Here is a 19,364-nt window from a genome sequence, read left to right as displayed (position 1 = left end):
ATGCAAATTAACCGCCATCTTGTTGGCAGTTAACTGCCAATCTTAGTTGGCAGTTAACTGTCAATCTTAGTTGGCAGTTAACTGCCAATCTTAGTTGGCAGTTAATTTGCATATAGCCCTGATTAGCCAATGAAAAGCGTATTGGTCGTACACCAATTACCATTTTTGTCTTTTATTAGATAGGATGACCTTTCTTCCACATTTTTGTTACATTCCCAAACCAAATTTTTTCCTATATCCAAGGAAATGTAGATATAGTCCATTATTTATATACTAGTGGCCCGGTGCATGAAATTCATGCACAAGGGCTGGGGGTGTCCCTCAGCCCAGCCTGCACCCCCTCCAATCTGGGACCCCTCAGGGGATGTCCTTGTGCCTGCGGGATATGGCCTAAATCGGCATTCGGACCTCCCTTACACAATCTGGGACCGCTGGCTCCTAACCACTCACCTGCCTACCTGCCTGATTGCCCCTAATCACTTCTGCCTGCCACCCTGATCGGCCCTAACCGCTCCCCTACTGACCTGATTGACGCCTAACTGCTCCCTTGCTGGCCTGATTGCCACCAACTATCTTCCCCTGCCAGCCTGATTGCCCACAAATGCCCTCTCCTGCTGCGACCCACCTCCTCTGCAAAGACCGGTCTTCTCTGCACTGCGTGGAGCTGTGGGACCCCCAGGCCTCACCTTGAGGAATGGCCACCAGGCCCCACCTCAGCTGTGCGTGTGGCCATCTTGTGGCGGCCACCTTATGGCGGCCATCTTTTGGTAGCCATATTGTGATGATGTCACGCACAAGGGCTACCAAGGCTTTCATTAGTATAGAATAGAGGCCCAGTGTACAAAATTTGTGCATGGTAGGTTCTCTAGCAGCTGCCAGCCATCAGCTGGGACTCTCTTCGGTCTGCACCGCACCCTGGTGGTCATCACATGTGATAGGTAGCGATGGAACTCCCACTTGGTCAAACTCCCGAGGGGACACTTTGCATATGAGGTTTTTCTATATATAGATATTATGTGTATGTGTTTCTCTTCTACTAACAAAATATTTTTAAATCTTACTCCAGCTTACCTTTTATTCTTCAGCTTCAGATAATAAAACTCCCCTTCTTTATAAACCTTTATTCATTCAAATAATATTAGAACTACAGGAAACTTGTAAAAATAATATAGAGTTCGCATAAGCCATATACCCAGGAAGCCTCCTCTGATGGTGTTATTTTACAGAATTAGTATCATTATCAAACTAGACCATTATTATTTGTCCAATGATCTTAACAATACTACCGCCCTTATTTGAAATTTACAATACTTCCTAGTGTTCTTTTTCTGTTCCATGACTCAATTCAAAATCTCACCTGGCATATAGTAATTGTGCTTCCTTGTGTTATGTACTTCAGTATTAATCTTTTCTAATCTGTGATCCTTTATCAGATTAGATAAAGACCTTTACACATTTTCTGAGACAGGTATTTTGTAGAATCACTCTCAGTTTGGACCTGTCTGTTGTTTTTTCAGTTTCATTGAGGTTATGCAGTTTTGGCAAGAATACCATAGGTGATGTTGAAAGCTTTCCCTCTAAGATCAGGAAGACAAGGATGCTCACTCTCACCATTTTATTCAAAATAGTATTATAGGTCCCAGTCAGAACATTTAGGCAAGAAAAAGAATGCAGACGACATGATTGTTCATAACGGAAACCCTAGATACTCCACCCCCTGAAATGTTGGAATTAATAAATAAATTCAGTAAAGTTGCAGGGTATAGAATCAACATACAAAAATCGCTTGAATTTCTTTATGCTATTAATGGACTACCAGGAAGAGAAATTAAGGAAACAGCCCCATTGATAATTGAATCAAAAGGAATAAAACACGCAGGAATAAATTTAAACACGGAAGTGAAAGTCCTGTACACTGAAAACTATAAGATATTGGCTGGAGAAGTGATACAAACTAATCCTATCATTACTTATTCCGTTGCACAAATTGTTTCTCTTTGGAGCATTAGGAACTTTTCAGGTTGGCTGCTTGGTGTTTCAACATGGCCCCTCATTTTTTGAGCACTTCCTTATTTTCTGGTACCATAATATATTCCAGTCTTCTTGTATTTTTTCTGCCTTGGCCATAAAATCAATGACTTCTCCAAGGAGAATTGGTTTATTTTATTATAGGATAGTATTTAGAAATACTGAGATCTGGTGGCTGTACTAGAAATGGAAGTCAACTTGGGAAGTTATAATACCAGAAATCTTGTTCAGAATATCACAGAAGACTTTGCAGCAAAATCACATTTAAGATGACACTTGAAAAATAAGTGTTATTAGATAAAATGTGTTAGGAATAAGATTTTCCTACAAAGAGAAGATGTTCTATAGAGGCCCTGAGACCTTTGAGAAGTTGAAAGATTAGTAAAACAGAAGAGTTTTTAAAATTATTTTTTTCTTGAGGTCACATTGGTTAATAACATTATCTAAATTTCAGGTGTACAATAGTATAATTTGATGTTTGTTTACTCTTTTGGGTGCTCACAACCAAAAGTCTAGTTTCCATCTATTACCATTTGTTTAAACCCGTTTACCTACTTTGCCTTCTCTCCACTCTCCCCCCCTATAACCACTACTCTGTTGTCTATATCCTTGAATTTGTTTTTATTTTGTTATATTTGTTCATTTGTTACTTTTTTGTTTTATATTTTACATATGAGTTAAATAAGACTGTTTTTGTCCTTGTCTGTCTGACTTATTTCACTTAGCATAATACCCGCAAGATCCATTCATGTTATCACAAATGTCAATATTTTATTTTATATATATATACACACATGCACACATATATATATGTTCTTTATTAATTTTGGAGTGGAAGGGCCTGGGAGACAGAGAGAAGCATCAGTGATAAGAGAGAATCATTGATTGGCTGCCTTCTGCATGCCCCACACTGGGGGTTGGGCCTGCAACCCGGGCGTATGTCCTGACCCAGTCAATGCTCGAACACTGAGCCATGCCAGCTCTGCTAATATTATCACATCTTCTTTATCCATTCATCCATCGATGGACACCTAAGGTTGCTTCCATATCCTGGCTATTGTAAGTAATGCTGCAGTTAACATTGGGGTGCATATATCTTTTTGAATTAGTGTTTTCATGTTCTTCAGATAAATACCCAGAAGAGGAATGGCTGGATCATATTATAGCTCTAATCTCAGTTTGCTGAGGAACTTCAATGCTGTTTTAGAGAGGGTGAAAGGAGCATCTGTCGTTGTTGCATATATATCATTCATAATTCAATTAGCCTCATAATTCATTGATTAAATATTTAGTAAAGACAACTGTGTGGTTTAGCTTCAAGATGTGAAAGATCTGGGAGATATTGAGAGAGTTGCCCAAAATTAAAAGAGTAAAAAGAAACAAAAAGACACAGTAAGGAACTTATTTAAAATTAAATATTTTCTCCTAGAGTTTTTCCAGCAGGTGATTTATTACACTGAACAAAACAGACATGTGCCAATGCTAAAGGCCTGGCTTGGCACAGTACCAGTAATAGCCATGTATAAGGCCGAAACTATAGAGGTGAGTCTATGGTCACTGTGGTTAATGCTTCACTGTTTATTTGATGCTGTGAGAATCTCATCAGAATAAGCAGCAAATATATGTCCTTATATTTAATTGAATTCAATACAATGAGGATTCCATTAAATATCTAAGGCTGTGAAGGTGCCATTTAATGCTTTCCAGATATAGTCTGAGTTCTGGGAAGAGTAGCAGCTTCTACATGTCTATACACATTTGGTATCAGGTAATCTATTTGTCCTCCCTTTTTGGGAAGTATTCAGTTCAACAGAACCATAAATAGATTATTCTACATGGTGAGCTCATATCATCTGCCAGGCACTCGTTTAAGATTACAAAAATATAAGACTAATAAAATTTACTTGTTTCCCTTAAGATGCTCAGAGTATCCATTATACTTTTATTATTTCAAGTTAATTTTTATAAAGAGAACATTAATCTGGTATTGATGGGGAAGATGTTGTTAATTCACGCTATTGAAATTACTCCTAAAAAAAATTGTATAGCTATCTTTTACTTATTATCCTGACATTGAGGGTCTTATCTTATACTTTGATGACAAAGGATTTGGTTCAGGAAGTAAAAATGGGAAAAACAGACCTTCTCTTCATGGAGAAAAATTAACAGCAGAATTTCCTAGGGTTGCTGGGCTTGGATACATTTTTCTTACTCATTGTGGTAAAACTCTTAGAGTGTCTTTGGTACCACACTACAGAATCTGGTCAGAAGGAGATACAAGAGGGCCACAGGTGAGATTTCAGCCATTGCTGGCCTAGTATAAATGGGCTTAGTATAGGTGGATAGAGATCTGTCCAAAGTAGGGAACTGCAGCAAGATCCTGAGAAGCATTTTGTGCATATGCTCATCCCTTGTCCTCTACTTTGGCTGCAGGCAACCTAATTATACCCATAGTTCCCGATGCTACTTATATCCTGGAGACATTCAAATGTGTACCTAGTATAAGCCTAAATCCTGAGCTTCATACCTGCTTTCAGACTATGGCGATTTGAATGACTCCAATTCAACATACCTGATAACGAACTAGTGATTTGCATCTCCCTAAATGTGGTCATCCTTTGATTCACCGACCTTCCCTTCCCTCACTCCTACCCTCAATAAACAACTGCACTTGGCTCCTAATTCATGGCAGGAGTCAGGGAATTATCTTAGACATTTTCCTTTCAATCAACTCCAGCTAGTCTCCAAGAGTTAGAGACAGTTGTATGCTTCAACACAAGTTAAATTTCTTTGAGTCATAGTAATGAAAATGAACCACAAAGAAGTAATGGTTATGAAATGTTACTTTAGAAAGTAGTTGTGTCTAGCCCAGTATTCTTATAATTAAGGTTGCGTTCATATCTCTATCTCTCATTTTTCCTTTTCTCTCGTTCATATCTCTATCTCTCATTTTTCTTTTCCCTCTTTCTAAGGTAATTTTAACTAGCTCAAAGCAAATTGACAAGTCTTATCTGTACACATTCCTACAACCATGGCTTGGCCTAGGACTTCTTACCAGGTAAGTCAGTGTAAATCGGTAAAGCTGTCTTCTGCGTAACTTATGTCAGTCATTGACACGAGGTAGTTTTCCTGTAGCAAGAATGTGCAGTCGGGGAGTAGGGAGAAGCTGAAAAGTTTGGGTGATAATGGGCCTCTGAGAGACAGGAATCCAGGGTGCAGAGTAATCTCCAGCCATGGTATTCAATAATGATGATCACCAGTGTTCCAAGGAGAATTAGAAAGTCCCAATGTATAAATGGAGTACAGCACAGGGGAGTTTCGTACCGGGAATTCTTGAAATTCAATGAAAAAGCAGTCATCCTTAGAGAAGTGGAGCACAGTAATTCAATCCTTGAGCTGGCATGCAGCAATAGGACCCCGTCAACTGAGAAAGAGAAAGCAGGACTTCGGTGGGGACTTTGGAGACTTCGAAGATGTTAGAGATCCAAGTAGACTCATGGAGCTCCTTGACCTTCAGAGGGTTAAGGTTGGATAAAAGGGGGAAATTTCTCATTTTTGAAAACTCAGAACTTAGAAATTTAGAAAAAATTTTCAAATTTGGTGAGTGCTCTTTTAAACATTGGTAATATAGAATACATACAATGGTCCAGATAGAAAATAACATTTCACTGGGATGGCAAGTGAAGGGGTTAGAAAGGATATTGGCTTCTTTGGGCTGATCCTTCCGCTAAATTAGGCTCCTGAGAAGCCGTACCCACTGCCAGGGCTTCGAGCAGAGCCAACCTGCCAGGAAGGGCAGAGGGAAGAAGGAGCAGGAACAGGGAGTAGGAGGAACAAAAGGTGCAAGAGTGAAAGGGGACAGGAACACTACTAAAATATAGAAGAATTTACCTCTTCTTTGAAGTGTTTGCCACTGGAGAATAATCAGAAGGCATGTATGTGAATTGATTTGTTGCTTCTCACCCATATTTTGCAGAGACAGCTATGGGCAAGAATATTGATGCTCAGACTCATGATGATTCTGAGTATGTCCGTGCAGTTTATAGGTAAACAGAGCCCTTCTAATTATGTTTTAAATTGTTATTGATTCAAGCTTTAAAAAATATCGCTAATAATTTTTTTGGTTTGTCTTGTAACTTTTTCATTGTTTCACAATCATTGTTTCACAATGAAATATTGCACTAAAAATCAATCTAATCATTTAAGCATGTATTTTAACAGTAAAGGATTTATTGTATAAAATGTGGCACACCCAGGCTATGGTATAATTTTAAATGATTATTTTATGATATATTGAGAAATTACATTATGATGATTAGTGATAACATTGAGATAAAAACAATATTTTTAGCATGATAACCACCAGGTTTATAAAATTATTCATTAAAAAAACTTGTAGATATTATTCCATAATGTGAGCTGTGATAATTATTTTGTGTTATGTGCTTCTCTTTCTTGTTTGAGTTGTTATTATTTCTTCCCATATTTTCTGCACTCAGTATGCATTATTTTTTAATTTAATAGTCATATTTACAGTGGGGCCTTGACTTACGAGTGTCCCAACTAACGAGTTTTTTTTGCGATACGAGCCGTCTCTCGGCCGATATTTGCTTTGAGTTGCAAGCTCAAAAAAATTCAGGTTACGAGCCAGCTTCAGATACCCCACGCTAGTTTGTGCAGCAAACATCACAGTGATTTGACATACGAGTAATTTGAGTTTTAAGCTCCATCATGGAACGAATTAAACTCATAAGTCAAGGCCCCACTGTACTTTGAAAAATTGCTTGAGATTATTGAAGAATTAAACGGCAGGGCAAGCGTTTGATTTGAGGAATTCTGTCTTTAAGTCCACTGCCCATTTCAACACATATTAGCTTACTAGAGGCCCGGTGCATGAAATTTATGCACCTGGGGGCGGGGGGGGCGTGGTCCCCTGACCCGAATTTCAAGACAACGCAGGCCAAGCTAAGGGACACCAGCAGTGCATGATCAGGGCCAGGGAGAGATGCTGGAGGTGGGCCAGCCAGGGAGGGACCCTGGGAAGGCTCCTGGACATGTCTGGCCCATCTCGCTCATTCCCAATCAGCCGGACCCCAGCAGCAAGCTAACGTACCGGTTGGAGTATCTGACCCTGTTGGTCAGTGCACATCATAGTGAGCAGTTGTGCGGCTGTAGCATATCATTAGCATATTAAACTTTGATTGGTTGACCAGCCAAATGGAGGACCAGACTCTCTACATGTAAGGCTTTTATTATATAGGATATAATCTGCCATTCATTACATAAGATACCGACTAGTTTTATAGTGTTCCACAGTACAGAATAACAGGGATACAAGCATCAAAACAAGTATAAACTTATAAACTATAATAATTGCTTAGAAAGAAAAAATAAAGTTGACATTCTAGCAGAAAACAGAAATAGGGCCCACTGATTGAGTGACCAGGAAAGGCCACTCTGCAGAATTGGCCTATAAGCTGTTCTCAAAGGAGGAGATCATGTCTAGGTCTTTCTGCTCCATCACTGGAAATGTTGAGGGAGGGACTCGTGATGGAGGGGCACTTTCCTGGAGAAGAGGATAGCAGAGGAGTGATCAAGAAAATGCGTGGACATTAAACAGACAGATTCACCCCACCCTGTGGTATAAGAGCTCCAGGCAGCTTGGGGTGGTCCAGAACTCTTCCTGGAGAAATAGAAGGAGTGATCAGATGGCCATCTAGTAAGGATATTTTCTAATGAATTCTTCATTCCCCTATAGGACCCATTTAATTTTTAAGCTTCCTTGGATGTGTAATAACCCATGCCTTCATTGTTGAGCATAAAGGATAGAGCTCTTGGTAGCCGCTGAGACGAATTATCATCGTTGCCACATATTACCCTCATTGATACCAGGCACCAAATAGGTACTCAAGCAATGCACATTTTTGATATATCAGCTGATACATTTGCATCCTGTTTATAGGATGACTGATTTACTACATCGAAGAATGAAGACGATTTGGTTCTGGCATGATGTATTGTACCTTTTGTTTAAAGATGGAAGGGACCACAAAAGGAACCTAAAGATCTTACATAATTTTACCACCAATGTAAGTCCTCATTTTTTTAAATGTGGATAAACATACATAACATAAAATTTATCATAATAGCCATTTTAAGTGTACCATTCAGTGGCATTAGGGGCATTAACAATGTTGTGCAACCTCTACCACTATCACTTTCTAGAACTTTTATAAGTGCATGACTCCTGTGTTTGTTAACATGCCAAGTCATTAATGTTCCCTACTGGGGAAGGATATTCTACTGGGAGAGGTTGTCTATAAATAAATAATTACAAAATGTAATATGAGCTATGGTAGTTTATTAACAAACTGGGTGCTATGCTAAGAGAATAAAGACACAGGGTCTGTATTATACGAATCTTCTGCAAGGTGTTTGGATTAGGCCATGGTTTTCAAAGACAAAAGGCATTTATAGCAGTATCTTACACTGAAAAATATAAGAATTAACTAGATATTACTATTTAATTTTTAATGACAAGGAAATAGCAATGTTCTGGATATAGTCTGTCTTTGTGTTAAAAGTATGTTTAGAAAAGGCAAACTTTAATTGAAAACATGCATTATAATTTAAATGTACTGATAAAAGTGCTGAAGTAATTATATTTGTTCTTTGCTGTAAATTTTAGTTTAAAATATGACGGCATTGCTTCCTGACAATGAGGTACTGCCTCCACCAACAGATCAAGTGGTTAGATTCCCTAGATGTTAGATGACTGAGATGTTGGAGTGAGCTGCCCTCAGTGGAATATAGCAAAATTGTCTGGCAATAGGTGAATGGTGAACAGTTTGTATTTTATAAGTATAACTAGAGGCCCAGTGCACAAAAATTTCTGCACTCAGGGGGTGAGGGGTACCTCAGCCCAGCCTCTGCCCTCTCGCAGTCTGGGACCCCTTGGGGGGTGACCACCTGCTGGCTTAAGCCTGCTCCCTGGGGGATTGGGCCTAAACTGGCAGTCAGACATTTCTCTGGCAGCCCAGGAGCCCTTGGGAGATGTCTACTTGCCAGCGGGGAGCTGCCTAAGCTGTAGTTGGACATCCTTAGTGCTGCTGAGGAGGCAGGAGAGGCTCCCACCACCACTGCTGTACTGGCAGCCGTCAGCCTGGCTTGTGACTGAGCAGAGCTCCCATGTGGGAGCGCACTGACAAACAGAGGGAAGCTCCTGCATTGAGCATCTGCCCCCTGGTGGTCACTGTGTGTCATAGTGACCAGTCATTCCCAGTCATTCTGCTGTTTAGCATAAATTTGCATATTACCTTTTTATTATATAGGAGTGCCTGGCCAGCCTGGGTGAAGGGCATCAACTGTTTGCAGCTGGCCACAGCCCCTTCAGGGTGGGGGTCCCCCTGGGGTGCCTGGACAACCTGGGTGAGAGGCTGATGGCTGGTTGCAGGCTGGCCAAACCCCCTTCAGGGTAGGGGGGTCCTGCTGGGGTGCCTGGCCAGTCTGGGTGAGTGGCTGATGGCAGTTTTCAGGCTGGCCAAGCCCCCCAGTTGGGACCCTCACCCCATGAGAGTGTGGCCATCCTGGGTGAGGGGCTGATGGCTGCTTGCAGGCTGGCCACGGCCCCCAGCCCCCCAAGCTCCCAGTGGAGGCTGGCTGAAGTAGGTATCTGGTATTTATTTGTCTTCTATAATTGAAACTTTGTTGCCATGAGCGGAGGCCACATCTGGCTCAGGGCAGGCAGGAAGCTTGGCTTCCTCCATCACCTGGACAACCAAGCCTCCTGCTTGCTCCAGCTCCATGGCTGCCGGTCGCCATCTTGGTTGGGTTAATTTGCATATAGTCGTTCTGATTGGTGGGCATAGCGAAGATATGGTCAATTAGCATCTTTGTCTTTTATTAGTGTAGATTATACTTGTCTTCAAATTTCATGCATTAATATCAGTATCAGTAATGAATGAATTCCAAATTGGATGGATAATATCAAAAATTGCATACTAAGTGCCAGGCATTAGGGGTTTCACCAAGAAACAAAGAGAGGACATGATGCTTGCCCTTATGGAATTTGGGATCTGTTCAGTCAAGGCAGAAGCAGGTTTGGACAATTGCCTGAAAGGAGGAGAAAGTTGAAATGTGTAACCAGATTAATCTCAGGGGCTTTCATTCTTTTATTCATTCAACACATACCTGATGAACATTTTTTTTAAAGGGATGTTTATGGGTTTTTTAAAATATATTTTATTGATTTTTTACAGAGAAAGGGAGAGAGATAGAGAATTAGGAACATCGATGAGAGAGAAATAGCAATCAGCTGCTTCCTGCACACCTCCTACTGGGGATGTGCCCACAACCAAGGTACATGCCCTGGACCGGAATCGAACTTGGGACCTTTCAGTCCACAGGCCCACGCTCTATCCACTGAGCCAAACTGGTCAGGGCCTGATGAACATGTTTAAAATGCCAAGCAGTGCTCTAAAGTTTGGAAATATATCGATGAATAAAGGAAATTTGCTGCTACATTAAAGTTGGAGGAGAAAGTCACTCAATAAGAAATACAATGCCAGGCGGTAAGTAAAATGGAAAAAAAGGTAAATTAGGCTTAGGAAGAGAGTGAGTGCTAGAGACTAGGGTAGCAGTGACCCTGACAGTGTGACAATGGGCAGTGGAGATCTAAAACTAGGGAGGAAGCTAGTCATGCTGGTTTCTGAGGCAAGAGCATTCTAGGCAGAAGGAGCGGCAAGCGTACAGGGTGATTCTTTTCTCCAATACAACACATAATTAGAGTGATCTATAATTAGTCTATTATATAATGATTGTGTTCTCACTATGACCCAACTTTTTCTCATGAGTTCTTTCAAGTCACTGGGGCCCTATTCAGGAGACTACTACTCTATCCCCATGTTGGAAAGGCTGCAAAAATAGTCCTTGGGAATTATGTATTTGTATGACATTAAATTTGTTTTAGAAAGTCTTATCAAATAAAGCCCTAAAAATGTTCTTAGAAAGCTTTACTATATTTTCATAAAAACCGAAGTTCCTGTTCAGTGAGACAGACCAGGAAAGGCTTAGAAAAAAAAATCAGATAAAGAAGTGAGTATATTTTCACAGGACAATGATTATTAGGCCATATCAAATTCTACACTAAAGCATGTGATCATTTAAATCATACAGGTCATCAATGAACGGGCTAATGAAATAAAGAGATATGAAGAACGTAAAAGTGATGATAAGGGCATGACCCTCTCCAAAAGAAAACACAAGGCCTTTCTCGACCTACTTTTAAATGTGATGGATGATGAAGGGAACAAGCTAAGCCATGAGGCTATTCGAGAAGAAGTGGACACTTTCATGTTTGAGGTATTTTGCATTGTCAAGTTAGTCTCAGGTATCATCATTAAAGAAATTACAGTTCCTGTTACATAACAAGAAAATATTTGTTTTTAATCTTGGGAGTTGCTAAGGATGAAGAAATAACCAGCACTAATAGACCTGTTAAAGCATTGAATAATAAAATTAGAAATAACATGAAATAGTAGGAATTATTTGTAGCCTGCTTTTAAAATATGTTGGGATCCTTGGTATAAGGGATGATCTTTTCACAATTTCTTTTTAACTTAAAAAAATAATTTCTAGGAATTCTTTTAAAAATTTTTTGGCATTTTTTATAAGTCTGATCACATTTTGAAGTAGCTTGTTATAACTGATGAAGAATCATTATATTGTAGTTAGAAATTACAAAGTTCAAGACCCTAATTAAATACCAGATCAACTTTCTTCTTCAGAAAAAGCTGTAGACTTGTATGGTTTTCTTTCTTCCCAACATCAGGGAAGTTTTCTGTCATTATTTCTTCAAATTGGTTTTCTATTCCTTGCTCCGCTTCCTGTCTTTCTGCCACTCTTATTATGTGGATGTTGTTTCCTTTCTTGTTGTCCCAAAGCTCCCTTAGACTCACCTCCTGCTTTGTAAGTTTTCTTTCCAATTGCTGCTGTGTTTGTGTGTTTTTTCCTACCCTACCTTCTAATTCACTGATGTGGTACTCAGCCTCTTCAAGTGTGCTATTGAAGCCTTTCTTTATGTTCTTTATTGCAGCTAGGTCATTCTTCATTTCCTCTTGATTCCTTTTCATGTTGGTGACATTCTTATTCAGCTTCTTATAATTCTCATTGAATTGTGTGTATTTGTCATCCAGATGTTTGAGCATCCTTATAACTATTACTCTGAATTCTTTCTCTGATAAGTTACTTGCCTCCATCTCATTTAATTCCCTTTCTGTTGATTCCTTTATTTCTTTCCTTTGGGGATTGTTTTTATGTCTCCCCACTATTTGCTGTAATGTTTTAATTGTTTCTATGTCTTAGATCCAACTGTTTTGCTACCCAGGTTCTTTTGGGGATAATCCTGTGTAGTTGGTGATTTTGGGGACCAAGTGGTGCTGTTTCTCAGATCTCCTGGGCTTGGTGATCTAGCGGAGTCACCTACTTGAGCTATTTGGGTTCTCTTGATGTACTTATATCTTGAGTGTTAGTTTCTTATTCGTGGACGAAGTTTCATCACAAATTGGCAATGTGACTCACCTCCACCTTCGTTGTGCAAGCTGTTGTGGATGTGACCATGGTTCTAGCATTTGTGGCAAGGGTTGTCTGAGGTCTCACTGGTATGTGCTCACTATGAGTGCCCAGAGTGCATGGGCTTGGGAGGAAGGGGTCTTGGGGCCTGAGGCTCAGGTACTTTGACTTTGGCTGGTGTTGTGTGACTCTTACTGGGGTAGCGTCACTCTATAACTCACTACAAGGATTCCAGAGCCTGAGACAGTGGGAGACAGCTGTCCCATTGTCTGCAGTTGAGGCAGTGGGACTCTGGCCAAAGTGATTTCTCTCTCTGAATGACGATGGGGTTCAGGATCCAGCATCTGGGGTTGTGGGAATCTCAGAGCCTGTGGCTGAAACAATGTGACCTTGTCTGGGGAGGAGGGTCCTCAGTAACTCACCAAGGTGTCCAGAGGTAGGCAGCCAGGAGGGAGATGTCATGGATCCTGTCGAGGGAGCCATGTGCCCTTGGTTGCTGAGGCACACTCCCAATGGCAGCTCACAGAGGGGCCCAGGAGCCATCTGCTGGGGCTATGTGCTCGTGGGGCCCACAAGCTGGAGCTGCAAGATCATGGTGTGCTGCCAACCAGGAGAGCGAGAAGTCCCAGTTTCTGTTCTGCGAGCTGTGTTCCCTTGGTTGGATACATGCATCCAGGGGCGGCTTACAGAGGCACCCAGGAGCTCTCTACTGGGACAGTGGGCTCAGGGGACTCGTGTGCTTGCGCAGGGCTATCTTGGGGACTGGATGCTGGCAGCCAGGGTCATGCCTTGCTGTGGCTCTGAGAGGCACCTGGGAGCCGCCTGCCAGGGCAGCAGACTTAAGGGGGCTGTGTGCTGGATTGGTGCCACTGCAGTGACTGGAGATTGGCCGTCGAGGAGGGGGAAGTCCGAGTTTCTGCAGCCAGGGTCGTCTGCCCTTAGTTGGTTACGAGTGCGCCCCTAGGCTGCTCACAGAGGCACCTGGGAGCCGCTTGCTGGGGCAGAGGACTCAGGGGACCTGTGTGCTGAAACCACATGATCACTATGTCTGTGGGCAGGCAGCCAGGAAGTGGGAAGTCCGAGGTTCTACTGCTGGGGCTGTGCGCTCTTGTTTGGATATGTGCGCACCCAGTAGTGGCTTACAGAGGCACCAGAGAGCCCTCTGCCAGGGTGGCAGACTCAGGGTGCCTGTGCACTGGACTGGTGTGACCACGTGTCTGGAGGTCGGCAGCCAGGGAGGGGGAAGTCCCACTTATTGCTGCGGGAGCCATCCGCCTTTGGAGGGAGATGTCCTAGGGTCTGCAGGTCTGCGGACAAGGCAGCAGGCCTTTGGCTGGTGTGGCTGCAGGGTCTCGAACAGTGTCCAAGGCCAGTCTGGGTGGTGGTGCTGATGAGTTCCTAGAGGAGGCCCCTCTCCCCTTCAAGATGGTCTGGGCTCCCAGCCAGGGGAGTGCCCCCAGCGGTGGTAGGGGCTCCCTGTCCAGGAGAGCCTGGTCTACCAGCCTGATAATCCTGCCAGATTTAACTATTCCTCCCTCATTCACACACATACTAGACATGTCCACACACTCCCCTGTCACTTCCTCACTCACTCAAACCTTTCTGAACTCTGTCCTGCCAGCCACCGTCTTCCCAGCTCCTTCTAGTAGATAGTTAACCAGTTTGTGATTCTAAAGACATTTCTGGTCTTTACATTAAAAAAAAGACAAATTTAAAAAATATATAGTTTTATTCTTGTTTTTAGGGAGAGAAAGCAACATGATACCTGGCCGGGCTTCTGGGCTCTCTCTCTCTCTCTCTCTCTCACTTTAATATATTTTTATTGATTTCAGAGAGGAAGGTAGAGGGAGAAAGAGATGGGAACATCAATGATGAGATAGAATCATTGATTGGCTGCTTCCTGAATGTGCCCTGACCAGGAATTGAACCGTGACCTCCTTATTCACAGGTCAACACTCAACCACTGAGCCATACCGGCTGGGCAAAAAGACAAATTTTTTGTAAAGATGATAACTTTACAAGTAACGACATTAAATATTATAAAGAGAAAAGCTCTTAACATGTGGCTTACCAAGTAAAGATTAAGAAATGGTTTTAAAAGGCAGCATGTGGAATGTCCTGGAAATAGAAGAACGAAAAAACCATCAGTTTTCGATGGCGTACTGCATGCATTGTGTTTGCTCTGCCTGCAGCCACCTGGGTGCAGTGCCTCCCAAGGGAGGAAAGCTCTACACCCTGTAGCAGGAAGCAAGCGGTGTGAAGGGTCCACATACCTGACTTCTCCCAGGTCTGTGCTGACTGGCCAGAGGAGACAGGCCCATTCATTGCAGATCTCTGCCCCAGTTTCCCTGTGTGGAAAGATGGAATGTATCAGTGGTTTTAAATGGCTATTTTAAGCAGATTACTTTATAGAAAAGAAACATTATGCAGAAAATGGACATCTACAAGTAAGTATTTCACTAAAATGGGGGCTGTGGGGCCAAATCCCAGCTCTGTCCTATACTAGAAGTGTGACCTCGGGCACCTCCTCTCCCTTTCGAGACTTCTGTGTCCTCGCTGTAATAACATGGGCCGCACAGAACAGCTCTGAGGACTAGGTGCATAGTTTTCTAATGTGCACCAACCATCATGCCCGGCACATTCTTGTGCAACACACATTGGCTGGTGTCTGATGTTGAAGTGGCCCCTGCACCCACACATGCATACACACACACTCACACGTGCATTTGCACACACACTCACACCTGCACATACACATCCATCTCCCACCAGTAACCTCTCACTTCCACAAAAACAACCAGACTAATGATCTCTTTTTTGCAGCTCTAACATTCTTTGAAGTTCTAATTTTTCCCTTCTACCTATGAAATAGAGGACATAGCATGTATAACTACAATATTCTGACCTCCTCCGTAAGAGGATTCAGGCTGTTGATGCCAGGCCTTTTATTTTATTTTTTTACTTTTAAATTTGTCTGTGCCAGGCCTTTTAAGCTCCTGGTCTGACATTCTTGCCCTGCGCAGTTCTGCCAATGCACTTGTTGGCTCTGTGCTTTGTGTTTGCTGCCTTTCAGTCGCAGAAAAAAATAAAACAGGAACTTCATTTTCAAATTCAAGAGAAGCTATTAGAATTGTTTAGCAAGAGCACATCCTCTATGACTTTGCTAAACAACTGAGTGACATGGGCCAGCTTTTGTCTGGACTTCAGGGTCATTTCTGTAAAGGAATTGCAAGTGTGAGAAAATATAATCATGCCAACATTAGAAAATTGCAGAAAAGTCCTCAACAATTCCACTTAGGAGCTAAAATAAGCCTTTCAGAGACTTCTGCCCAGGAGATGAAATATTGCAATGGTCACTTATGTTTCATAGAGTAAATGGACCAGAAAGAATTATAATATTCTTTTTTTTTTTCAAATACATTTTTTTTTCTGAAGAACTTACCATTATGCATGTGGACTGTCCTGCTGAGATGAGGACAGGAAATAAGGGGCTGATGCCTAATGACACTGAACAGACAGAGAAGGTCGTCCAGGGTGTCACCATCAGTATTGGAGCTGGACTCTCCTCACCCCGGATCCCCCATGCTCCCCGAGGTGAAAAGTGTGGACTCTGCTTTGTCATCAGAAACTCCGAAGGTCCAACTCTTGCCTCCACCTCCTATGAAGCTGTCGGGCCCTGGGAAAGTCATGTAGCATCTTTTGGGGGCTCAGTTTGTCATCTCTAAAATGGGAATAGCGGTATCAAGCATCTCATGGAGATTTTAAAAATATATATATTTTTATTGATTTCAGAGAAATATATTTTTATTGAAGGGAGAGGGAAAGACAGAAACATCAATGATGAGAGAGAATCATTGATTGGCTGCCTCCTGCATGCCCCCTACTGGGGATCGATCCCACAACCCCATGTGTCATGACCAGGAATCGAACCATGACCTCCTGATTCATAGGTCGATGCTCAAGCACTGAACCAGGCCTGCTGGGCTCCCATGGATTTTTTCTGAAGAATAATTGAGTTCATTTCTACAAAATGTTTGGAATTTGCCTCAAATTCTGCAAGGTTTAAATGGGGCTATTTATCAACTTCTTGATGTGGAGACTGTTGCTCAGCACCACCTATGTGCTGCCTGATGTTGCCTGGTGTCCAGGTAAAACCAACCGTACAAATGGGGGACAGTGGAGAAGTGTAGATCTGGCCACTTGGCTCAGGAAAGTCACACTTTTATTCCCTCAAAAACAGTCCAGGGCACGAAGTGCCCTCCGAATGCCTCCTGTTAGCCCAGCCCAGCCACTCTCACCAAGTATGTGACTCTGTCGTATTGAATGTCCCTGTACCCAGAGGCATCCCCTTTGAAGGGATTGTTTCATTGGTTTGTTCCCCACGGAGGTAAAATGCTGTATAAAATTAACTTGTTCTGTCTGGGGTCATGTCACAGCTGTCAAATCCAGAGTTAATTCAAAATAGAGTTAGCATCCCTAACCTTCTCAATAGAACTCTGCTTTCTAAGCTGTTTTTTTTCCTTTCTTACATTTGTAGGGCCATGATACAACTGCAGCTGGAATAAACTGGGCCTTGTACCTACTGGGTTGCTATCCAGAAGTCCAGAAAACATTGGACAGTGAACTGGAGGAAGTGTTTGGTATGTAGGGCCCTTTCACTACTGACACTGAACGTTTCAAGTCACTGAAGCAAATGACATTCTTGCTCATTAAGAATGTGCAGTTGGGCCTGTTCTAAAGACACTGTAATAAGCAGGATGGCTGCCATATGGCACTCCTTCCAGGGCTAATGTCCTTTGCAAGACCTCATCCATTTGTTTATGGTCCTTTGCTGATTGCTTGGCATGTGACTACACCGGTCGAAATCCTGGGGCTACATAGATAAATATCACTGTCCTCAAAAAACTTGCTGCTGCAAGTAAAGCAGACACTGTGTAGAAAGTATCAAGTCATGGTTGTGTGCTGGGGGAATAGGAGGAATGGGCTAGCAGAGAGCTGAGAGGAGAGGTGAAGCTGGTTAGCAGGTCAAGGAGAGCTGTTTCATATAGAATTGCTGTGGGTTAAGCTAATGGGACATACATTTCTTTTGTAAAACCAGTAACTTGTAGGTAAGGGGTCCTAGGCTGATTCCTGTAGGGATATTGTGAGAATCCTGGGACTTGCTCTTTTCTCTATCTGTCATTTTCATCATCATGGGTTTTGTTTTCTTGCTTGTTATTCTGGGTCTCATGTTTATCTTTAAGGCAAGAAGAAAGGGGAGGAGGAGATGAAGGATAATATTAGTCTCCTTTGACTGCTGTCACCAATTCTGCAAACTGGGTGGCTGAGCACAATAGAAATTTATTCTCTTACAGTTCTGGACACCAGAAGGCCCAGATGAGTATGTCTGAGTTAAATCAATGTGTTGGCAGGGCTGCACTTTTTGGAAGCCTGAGGGGAGAATCTATTCCTTCTGGTGACTGCCAACATACCTTGGCTTATGGCCACGTCATTCAAATCTCTGTCTCCATCTTCACATCACTTTCTCTTCTCTGGGTGTGTGTCAAATCTCCCTCTGCTCTCTCTTATGACACTTGTGATGGCATTCATGGCCCACCTGGGGAATCCACGATCATCTCTCCATTTTAAGATCCTTGATAAAATCTTCAAAAGCACCTTTTCCCTAAAAAAATAATATTTAAAGGTTCTAGGACAGGGGTGGGCAACCCCTGGCATGAGTGCCAAACATGGCATGCTGGTAACTTTTGCTGGCACGCCAAACCCTCTCTTATAATCTTCCATTTACAATTTTTTTCTTAATATTGACTTTTTTAATTTTCAGATATATTCAGTGTAGGTGCATCTTAGATAAATAAATAATTTTACATAACAAGTTATCTTAAAGACCATAGACATGGATTGACAAGAGAGGGGAAGAGCAATTTCTATGCCTCTGCCTTAACTCTCCCTGCCTTCCTAGATCCAACCAGTGTCTTAGTTTCATCCACATACACTTGTGAATCTTTGTTCTCAGTGACGAATTTTGTTAAGTCTCATAATAGGAGTAGCCTGACGGATGAAAGTAGTAGCTCGTGCATATCTCTGAAGATCATGTCCAGATGGTATGAGGATTGGATTTTCATATCAAGAGGGAAGATTTTATTTTGTAGAATAGAGATGATCTAAACTTCTGGGCTCTGTTTCTGTCGTCATTTCATTTTTCCTGAATCAAGTTAAATTTCTCTAAGATTGCCTCTGGTGGGTAAATTGGATGTTCTAGAAACCCAGGTTCTTTTGGAATATCTTCTCACATTTGTGTTTTTTACAATTTCTAGCCCAATGCAGCTGTGACAAATGCTTTTGGATCTCACATAATCAGTGACACCATTTTTACTAGAATTTTTATTCTTCTGCTTCGCATGCTTTTTGCTAATTGTGCCTCACTTCTCTTCTATCCCCAGTATTAGTTCTAAAACTTTTTTGAGCCACTGATCTTTGGAAATTGAGATGTAAGTATTCATTCCTCCTTTTTTTTTTTTGTTACTGGTGTAAACTTCACATTTAGTTTCATTCTAAGAAACCAACTGGTACACTTTTAAAAAAAAATTATTTTTATTTATTTAATTAAATCTTTATTGTTCAGATTATTACAGTTGTTTCTCTTTTTTCCCCCCATAGCTCCCCTCCACCTGGTTTCCACCCCACCCTCTGCCCTTACCCTGCCTCGACTGTCCTCATCCATAGGTGTACGATTTTTGTCCAGTTTCTTCCCACACCCCCACACCCTT

General features: G+C 41.9%; 1 protein-coding gene across 1 annotated transcript in view; it reads left to right on the top strand.

The window, feature by feature from the left end:
• LOC102763048 (cytochrome P450 4V2) overlaps positions 1-19,364 on the top strand; it is a 33,854-nt gene that overhangs the window by 11,986 nt on the left and 2,504 nt on the right. Inside the window, exons 3-9 of the mRNA XM_015563125.1 lie at positions 3,458-3,570; positions 5,001-5,087; positions 5,765-5,852; positions 6,005-6,074; positions 7,991-8,117; positions 11,203-11,388; positions 17,135-17,237. Coding sequence (XP_015418611.1) covers positions 3,458-3,570; positions 5,001-5,087; positions 5,765-5,852; positions 6,005-6,074; positions 7,991-8,117; positions 11,203-11,388; positions 17,135-17,237 — 774 coding nt within the window. The remainder of the gene's footprint in view (positions 1-3,457; positions 3,571-5,000; positions 5,088-5,764; positions 5,853-6,004; positions 6,075-7,990; positions 8,118-11,202; positions 11,389-17,134; positions 17,238-19,364) is intronic.

The sequence above is a fragment of the Myotis davidii genome, unplaced genomic scaffold (assembly GCF_000327345.1).
Source record: "Myotis davidii unplaced genomic scaffold, ASM32734v1 scaffold1332, whole genome shotgun sequence".
Taxonomy (NCBI): Eukaryota; Metazoa; Chordata; class Mammalia; order Chiroptera; family Vespertilionidae; genus Myotis; species Myotis davidii.
This window is presented reverse-complemented; position numbering and strand designations above follow the sequence as displayed.